At 32.9% G+C, this 10,122-nt stretch overlaps 1 protein-coding gene across 1 annotated transcript; it reads left to right on the forward strand.

Moving 5' to 3' along the window:
• Positions 1–3,184: 3,184 nt before the first annotated feature.
• On the forward strand, positions 3,185–10,122 carry LOC143346766 (glutathione synthetase-like). The gene is given in 13 exon segments (XM_076775225.1): positions 3,185–3,438; positions 7,214–7,238; positions 7,323–7,506; positions 7,574–7,630; positions 7,632–7,647; positions 7,921–8,045; positions 8,110–8,152; positions 8,224–8,297; positions 8,372–8,536; positions 9,058–9,211; positions 9,290–9,394; positions 9,552–9,841; positions 9,915–10,122. Coding segments are annotated over 13 exon segments (1,440 nt in total). The 5' UTR covers positions 3,185–3,363; the 3' UTR covers positions 10,042–10,122.

Below are 10,122 nucleotides of genomic sequence, written 5' to 3' on the forward strand. Positions count from 1 at the left end.
TGTGTAAATGATAGAACACCCGGTACGTCGTCAATACTATCTTTGTTGTCGCACTGCGTTGTTTCGGTTTCTGCTGTTCTTCCCTGCATTTGTTTCGGGCACGACTTCGCCACGTGCCCGTTCTGTTTACATATGAAGCAGCACGTTGTGTCCGTGCTCAAGTATACCCAGTATGCTGAATTGTCGTAGGTTATTTGTACTGAATCAGGGAGAAGGTGCTCATCTTCTTCTTTAATATATACTTGGCGACGAAATGAAAGGATATGTGAGCGACCAGGTTTATTTAACCCTGCTCTGATATAATTCATTTGGGAAGCCAATCTTATGCCTTTACTTTTTAACATATCGACTATAACTTCGTGTGGTATGATCGGACTTACATTAGAGATGACAACTCTTTTATTTTTTTCCATTAGGGGTCTAATTATTAATGAGTGATCCTTTACTTGCACTGATTTGTTTGTTAAATATTCTACTAGGGATCTACTGGATAAAAAAGCACATACTCTACCACCTGAGATTTTTGATACAAACATGATGTTTCTGACGTCCATTATTTTTTCCAGCCCATCTATATAGTCATCATTAGTAATGCCTTCGATTGAATCTAATATTATAGCCTGGTCCTTTTTTGGCTGAGAACTGTGTGCTGTCACCTTAGCGTAGGATTGCATTACGGATGGTTTAATTGGACTTGGGTTTTCTGTGGTGTTATGACCCCTGTTTTCAGAAGCCATAATACCGACTTATTTATTAAAGATTTTCTTCCAGACTGCAATAGCAGTCCGCAACAACAAATTCAATAATGCCACTTGAAAAATTGATTCACTCTATCACTTGTCCGTACTATAAACACTTTTAATCGAAATACTCTGAGAGCGCGACACGAAACACGTCTGCTCGCTACGGTCTCTCCGCTTCAACTCAAGGCGAACCGTTAACGGCTTTCGTCTCGTAATACAATGTAACGCGGCGGCTTCCCATGACAACACAAATGGTTCTTACCGTATTTATTTTAATTTTCTGAAAATAATTCTTATTTTAATTTTAACACACTCTGGCGAGAAGCGTCACTCAGGTGCGAAGAATTAATTTCCTAAAAATTCTTCCTTGGAAACAGCGAATACAAATAATTAATAAATTCGATTTAGCTGACTGATTTATCCAATCCGCAGAGGTAACAGTTGCAGTGGTAGTATTTTTAATTATTTGTATTCGTTCCTCGACGTATCTCCGATGCACATCTTGCTACCTACCCGACACGGTGGCTCTCTTAGTTCGGACGGCCCTGAGCGCGCGGCAGGCACGCGCCGTGATTCGTCAGTGTTTTTCGTTAATAATTCAAAAACGAAGCTCCATCCGACATTTTTGCAAAGGAAATTGTTGTTCAGAATCGTCTCAGCTACCCCACATTTCCGGCTCTTACACTATTTACGGGACACCCTGTATACAGGGTGTTCGGCCACCCCTGGGAAAAATTTACATGAGTGATTCTAGAGGCCAAAATAAGACGAAAATCAAGAATACCAATTAGTTGATGGAGGCTTCGTTACAAAGTTATTAACGTTTAAAGTTCCGTCTGTAGAATGGCAACCTGCGTACAGCTGCGTTCGCGCGGAAGGTTGCGGCAGGCCAGTACTAGTGGTTCTCACGCAGCATGAAAAATTCTACTTACTGATGCTATCGACAGCCTTAGATTTTTGTCCATTTAGGGAAATGCGAACACCTTACGTTGAATAAGATTCAACCTGTCTTATGAAAATCCAGAAGGGCATATCAAAACTCGCCCGACGAGATTTTCACGGAGAAAGGGTGAATGTCACTTCCGATACCATAACGTTGTGCACAAAAATCACCCACACGCGATCATACACGCCCCACAATCATCCACAATGTCCGTAAGTATCCACAAATAATCCTTTCAGGCACTAACCACTATGCAATTAAATAAACACGCATCGCGATTACGGTATTCGTGAGTGACTATGTGTACGTGTACCACGATTGTTCCGAGTTACTTACGAATAGAAACGTTCTTAATTTTTCAAATACACTACAATTTAAAAATGTAAAAAGGAATCGTAGGATAAATGAAATTTTCCCATCGATTTGCGTTCACGTCGAAGAATGTAACAATACTAGCAGCTGATTGTGCCATCGATCAACGAGGTTCTGAGAAACAAATGCCGAAAAGGACCCCGATTCTACGTCACTCGTCTCGCTTATTTCTCTCTCTCACACACACACATACACACATACACATGCACTCTACGCTCAGTGGAGACAAAAGGCAACATCGACACGTGTTCAGCCAGCTAGTTAGTCGTAAAAAAGAATCAGTCAAGACAGTTCACGCGACACATTTTAGAGATATTTCATTCAGTTATGTATTATCGAACATGTAAGAAATACAGTGATATAAACAATCAGCGAATACTTATTAAATTCCTTTTTACATTTTTAAATTAAAGTGTATTTGAAAAATTAATAACAATTCTATTCGTAAGTAATTCTGGAGAATCGTGGTGCACGTACACATAGTCACTCACGAATACCGTAATCGCGATGCGTGTTTATTTAATTGCATAGTGGTTAGTGCCTGAAAGGATTATTTGTGGATACTTACGGACATTGTGGATGATTGTGGGGCGTGTATGATCGCGTGTGGGTGATTTTTGTGCACAACGTTATGGTATCGGAAGTGACATTCACCCTTTCTCTGTGAAAATCTCATCGGGCGAGTTTTGATATGCCCTTCTGGATTTTCATAAGACAGGTTGAATCTTATTCAACGTAAGGTGTTCGCATTTCCCTAAATGGACAAAAATCTAAGGCTGTCGATAGCGTCGGTAAGTAGAATTTTTCATGCTGCGTGAGAACCACTAGCACTGGCCTGCCGCAACCTTCCGCGCGAACGCAGCTGTACACAGGTTGCCATTCTACAGGCGGAACTTTAAACCTTAATAACTTTGTAACGAAGCCTCCATCAACTAATTGGTATTCTTGATTTTCGTCTTATTTTGGCCTCTAGAATCGCTCATGTAAATTTTTCCCAGGGGTGGCCGAACACCCTGTATATCGAGTATAAAGGTAATATTCCGAATACATAAATAGTAGTATTGGTGGTGGGGACCGCTTCTCCATGCTTATCCGGCTAGGCCCTTTGCGTATGATTATATGTATAAAAGTGAAGTGAATAATTCTAAAAAAGTTAAGTTACACTCTAGTATGCTTACATATAGATATAACGTAAGATAAAGCAATGACTCGTCTGAACTTATCGTTATCATCTAAAATCATCATTTTAAGCGATGGCTTATTTCTTCGTTGACATTTCGTATTATTGTGTTAATATCTGGAATCATGGAGATTTCGCGATTGCAACCTTGCATTCAATTACAACTTTCAAACGAAGAATTGCAAAATATAGTAGATAAGGCGGAACATTCCTAGCAAACGGCCCGTTCACCGATCGGGGTGAGTTATACGTCATTCGATTCGTCTAATTCAGTACATTGTTGATATGCATTTCATTATTTGCGGAAATTCGTTATTTTTTTATAAACTTGTCGTAAAGTTACAGTAAAAAAGTAAGGTTAAGTACATTTTTTGACAGGTTCACAGGTAGAAACAAGTGACTATCGTTGCTATTTCATGTTACAAATGATAAATGATTGATCTAATTTGATAATGCTACATTGTCAAATGAGAATTTGTAGAACGTGTATGCATAAAAATCATTTTTTTACGCATAGACTTTTCATGAGTTGATCAGGTAGACAATATGTGCAGCAACAATTACTCCCCACCCACCCATATAACCCAGACCTACTCAGACAGTACTTATAGTTAGACAATACATGCAACAACAGTAAAAAATGTTGCCACCCCCCTCTGACACTGATTATGGGTAGACTATATAATAAATTACAATTGTATGTAGTGCGTTGATTTAACTTTTTTTTATTATTAAATTTCATTATCGTCTAGATCTGGTATATTTTCATTTTCTACAGAGTCAAAAGAAATTTCAGAAATTTCTTTTAATATTTGATTAAATAAATCATCCTTCCCCTGCTTGTAAGATTTGTAAAATACATAATGGCTTAGATATCCGATGAAATTATCTTTTTTGCTGGAAATAGAAAATATTTATGGTATTATATGTTACAAAAAATATTAAAAAACGTGTGAAATTGCAAATACTAACCGATAATATTCAGGCAAAAAATGTTTACTATGCCTCCATGTAGTTTCAATAGTGTTTGTATGAGCGCCCGTTGTGGGGTCTTTAAAATGTAAACTATGATTTACGGTGAGGTGTTTATACCCTTCTTTCTCTAAAATATTATAAGCTTTCCAACAATCTGATATAATTGTCGTCCCAGGCAACACCCATTGTTTAATTACAGAAAGCAGGGACTCTGTGTCCCTACTTTCGACAGGGACGAGGAATACTTTCCCACTTTCCCTTTCTACTCCTCCGAAAACCCACTGTCCTTCCACACGGTGACCTCTGTGATACTTTCTTCGGTCAAATTTTGATTCATCTATCTCTACTACTTTATCTGGCCCGCCAAGTATCTCACACGAATTTTGCAACCAATCAGCCATCACTTGTTTCATAAAGTAATTCCACTGAGAAACAGTATTTTTGTTCAATTCTAATTCTCGTATTATGTGGTACTGTTCAAAATTATGAACTAGCATGTATGTTAATTTTAATACTATCTCATAGGAAAGTTTTGTTTTTGAAAACCATGTTCCACGTTTTACAGAAATTTTTATATCACAAATTCGCTTTCTTTTGCCAGCATTGGTAGATGCTGGAATTGTTCATCTACAGCGCCAATTTTCATTTACCAATTTCATGGTATTTCCACACTGTGGACAATTAAGATTTTTAGCAATTAACTTTTTGTCTTGCAAAAATTTAAATAAGGCTTCTTTATTTTTACAAAATTCGTGTAATTTAAATAAGGTCCATACTTCTGGAACTACTAATTCACTCATTTTTATAGCACAGTTGAACAAAATTTGCAAAGTACAAGAAACAGAAGAAAATCAGAAATGACAATTAAAATAAATGATTACTGAAACAGTTTCTGCTTTTCTTCTGTTTCTTATACTATCTGCAATGTAGAAATGTTATGAAAATATTATATGAAAATTGGCAATGCAGAATAACTATTCCACGATCTATCAATCCAACTAAACGTAAAAAAACGTTGTAATATAAAGATATTTGCAAAGCAAAGAACATGGTTTTCTAATAACAAACTCAGCTACAGATGTCTTAAAATTAACATATATGCTAACATATAATTATGAGCAATGTCATATTATTATATAACTAAAATAAAATAAAAATACTGCACAGCAATTGGAAGGGTAGAGTAGATTGTCAAGATTGATGAATCAACATTTTGTCGTAGAAAATATCACAGAGGCCATTTGAAAATTAATCACAGCATCAATTTTAAAGATCCCATTACTGATGCTTACACGAATTACATTGAAACCACTTGGAGGCATGTCACACATTTTTTAATCTTCTTTATAACATATAATACTATCAATATTTTATATTTTCAAGAAGAGTAACTTCATTGGAAATAGCAGAAATTTCATTCAATACATGTTTAACAAATTAGCATTTGACTACCTGGCATTTTGAAGTATTTTGAACACAGCAACGACAGTCACTTGTTTCCACCTGTGAACCTGTCAAAATATACTCAACCCTATTTTTTTACTGTAACTTTGCGATAAGTTTATAAAAAAATAACGAATGAAATGCATATCAATAATGTACTGAATTAGACGAATCGAATGACGTATAACTCACCCCGATCGGTGAACGGGCCATTTGCTAGAAATTGTTAGAAACGTAGAAATAGATAAATTCCCGAAGCGGGCCATGTGCTTCTCTTTGGCGCGTTTCGCCCTCTTAAAGGAGGATCGGCCAGGACACTTAGACAAAGAAGGGCCGTACTGTCAAGGGTGCCCTCACAACCCTGGTTCTCTGTCAGGGTACAGATTTGTGTTGGCTCTTGCCGCGAGCAGATATACATCGAATATAGTTTTTGGAAAGTCCATCGTGTCTTAATCTTTATTAAAACGCCCAACCGCTCTCCTGACCATAATATCAACATTCTTACAAATCAGAAGCGGGATAGACCGTGGTACACTAAACGCGAGTACATTTTATTAGTGATATTGTTAAATACACTGTGCAAAGACACTAAGTGCGAAGTGCCGGGTATAGACAATAGGAATATCACTAGTGAATAATAAGTGTAGACAATATAATAAATTACAATTGTATGTAATGCGTTGATTTAACTTTTTTTTATTATTAAATTTCATTATCGTCTAGATCTGGTATATTTTCATTTTCTACAGAGTCAAAAGAAATTTCTTTTAATATTTGATTAAATAAATCATCTTTCTCCTGCTTGCAAGATTTGTAAAATACATAATAGCTTAGATACCCGATGAAATTATCTTTTTTGCTGAAAATAGAAAATATTTATGGTATTATATGTTACAAAAAATATTAAAAAACGTGTGAAATTGCAAATACTAACCGACAATATTCAGGCAAAAAATGTTTACTATGCCTCCATGTAGTTTCAATTGTGTTTATATGAGCACCTGTTTTTGGGTCTTTAAAATGTAAACTATGGTTTACGGTGAGGTGTTTATACCCTTCTTTTTCTTTTGAAGATCCTATTACTGATGCTTACACAAATTAAATTGAAACCACTTGGAGGCATGCCACACATTTTTTTATCTTTTTTATAACATATAATACTATCAATATTTTATATTTTCAAGAAGAGCAACTTTATTGGATACCTGAGCCATTATGTATTTAGTAAATGTACCTAATAGTAAAATGGTGATTTATTCAATGAAATATTAGCAGAAATAGCAGAAATTTCATTCAATAAATGTTTAACAAATTAGCATTTGACTACCTGGCATTTTGAACACAGTAACGATAGTCACTTGTTTCTACCTGTGAACCTGTCAAAAAATGTACTTAACCTTACTTTCTACTGTAACTTTACAACAAATTTATAAAAAAATAACGAATTTCCGCAGATAATGAAATGCATATCAATAATGTACTGAATTAGACGAATCGAATGACGTATAACTCACCCCGATCGGTGAACGGGCCATTTGCTAGGAATATACCGATAAGGCTAAGGATTGAGCACTTATGCATGGTAAATACTTATAAACGTTTTTAAAAAAATCAACAACTTATTGTTCATTGATTTTTTAGCCATTATTAAAAACATTTTTCGTAGGTATTAGTTTCCGATCGAAAGAATCCTTTAATAAAAATCATGTACAGGTTTTGCCATTTGCTTTATTACCATCAAGTTTTCCTAGAAAGGATTTCGAGAAAACAAAATGCGTTCAAATATTATTAAATGAACTTATTCATAAGGTTGCGCATAGTAATAGTTTTATTACAAAAAGCTTAAAAAGGTATATGAAATTAAAAAAGATTCTACTTACATTATTACAGCTATTTTAATTATTTTCTTATTTCTAGTACAATTGATGCTGATCCATTTACAGCTAAATTATTTGATATTTATGAAACTGTATATAGAAGGATATAGTCAAGTAAACTAACATATATTTAATATAAATTTAATCAAATTTGATGAGAGACAGAAAAAAACTATAAAGAAGAAAGGTTGTATTTTTTTATTATGTTAATTATATTCCTAAAAAATACATTTATATTTGAGTTAATACTAAATTGTAAAAAAGTAGACTGCCATACCATTCAACTGTTTCATTTACAGTTTTTTTCTATTTTTTATTAAATTCAAGATATAAACCATCCAAATTATATAATGTATTTTATATAATAAAAATATGTTCCTTTCACAGACCATAAGTGTTGGTTTATTTCGATCTGATTATATGTTACATGAGAATTAGATCAAGCAAGTTGAATTGAATACTATTTCAAGTAGTTTTGGAGGAATAGCAACAGTTACTACTGAATATCATAAGTAAATTTTTTATTATCAAAATTGTATATTTGAATCTTTTTCTCATGGTATCAAAATTTGTTAGGTATATTTTATCAGAATTGGGACATGAGGATAAAATAAAAAATGTTAGTATATTTATCCTTTTGTGTTTGTATTCTATGAAGGAATACGTTCTCGATAATGTATTGATTTTTAGATACCAGATAATAATCCCATTACAGGTCTTTGCAAGGGATTAACGTATGCATGGAAATTATATGATAATATGCAGTATGTAGTCCTGGTTGTACAGTCAAAAGTAAGTACATCATTAATTGTTATGTAATTAATAATTTCAATTTTAGGGCTGTAATATTATTTGTTGTTGAAAATATCATTTATAATATATGTGATCAGAGGTTTCATGAATTCGAAATTCGTAAAAACAATCCTGATATTAAAGTAATTAGAAAAAGTTTGAAAGATTTAGTATCAGAAGCAAAACTGGGATCTAATAAAGAGTTAATAATGTATGTATATGTAATTTAATAATATACTTGATTTTATTTGTAATATATGTCTATTGTATTTTTTATTTTGCTTTTTAAATTATTTTAAATTTTGGATTTGAAACAGTAAACATTTTAATTATCAGGGGTGAATCCAGAAGGGTTTTTTGGCGGAGGAAGGAGATAAAATATGTAAAAAGTATATTTTTGAACCTCCTTTTCCATAATTTAAAATTTGTTTATAATGTATTTATTAATATTTTTAATCGATAGCCTAACTAATCAAGTTCGCATTAATTTATTTGTACATTTGCATACTAAAAAAACATTTTTAGACTGTAATGTAAAATAAATGATAAAATATATTTTTTTAAGATTTTATAACTCTTGTGGATCTTCCCTGGATCTACTTCTGTTAATTATAAGTGAGTTATATTAAGTATAAACAAGTAATTGGAAGTTTCCCATAGTATTTTTAAATATACTGTTCATATTTAAATAAAAAATTATTGAATAATTATTTTAAATGTAATTTTTGTTAGCGGAGATCAACTAGTTTCTGTAATCTACTTCCGTTCTGGTTATGAAATTGAAGCTTATCCTACAGAACAAGAATGGTCTGTTAGATTGTTGATAGAACGCTCCCGTGCAATAAAATGTCCATCAATACAATATCATTTAGCTGGTACTAAAAAGGTACTCTTCTAATATATGTATTGGTTGAAATATATTTTTTATTAAATAATATTTTTTAAAAATACACTCTTGTTTTAGATACAACAATCTTTAGCATACCCTAATGCTCTGAAAACGTTTTTAAAAGAAAATGATATCAAACGAGTAGAAGAAATATTTACTGGGCTTTATTCATTAGAATTTGTAAGTATAAAAAATAACGATAGGGTAAATATTATAAATATTAATTTATATAAAATAAAATGCGATTATTACAATATTTTTAATCTTAGCTTTCAATGTATTATACAAGAGCTTAAAAATATGGTTTTAATTGGTTATTATTATTTTGGGAAAACAGAATGAAGAGGCAGAGACGATAATTAAGAAAGTTATGTTAGATCCAACAAAATACGTTCTCAAACCGCAAAGAGAAGGTGGCGGAAACAATGTGTATGATGAAAATGTGAAAAAACGTTTAGAATCTGTGAAATCTTCGGATGAAAGAACTGCTTGGATACTTATGGATCGTTTGTATCCTCCAGTCCAAAAGAACTATATTGTACGCATTGAAAAGGAGCCATTTGAAAGTCATAATTTTTGTTTTACTGATGTTGTATCAGAGCTGGGTATTTATGGTGTTATTATAGGGTGAGTGAACAGTTTTTATTTCATTTTAACATTCTAAATTATATTGTATGATAACGAATTTTCTCTCTTATAGAGATCATGAAAATATCATCTATAATGAAGAAGTAGGCCATATTTTGAGAACCAAACTGTCGAATGAAAATGAAGTTGGAATAGCAGCAGGATTTGGTGCTATCGATGGTCCCTACCTTGTTAGTTAACATAACAAATATTTAAATATTTGTTACCAATGATGTAATTTAATATTAGGAACAAATATATTTTGAATAACTTATTGTTAA

Source organism: Colletes latitarsis, chromosome 10 (assembly GCF_051014445.1).
Source record: "Colletes latitarsis isolate SP2378_abdomen chromosome 10, iyColLati1, whole genome shotgun sequence".
NCBI classification, from domain to species: domain Eukaryota; kingdom Metazoa; phylum Arthropoda; class Insecta; order Hymenoptera; family Colletidae; genus Colletes; species Colletes latitarsis.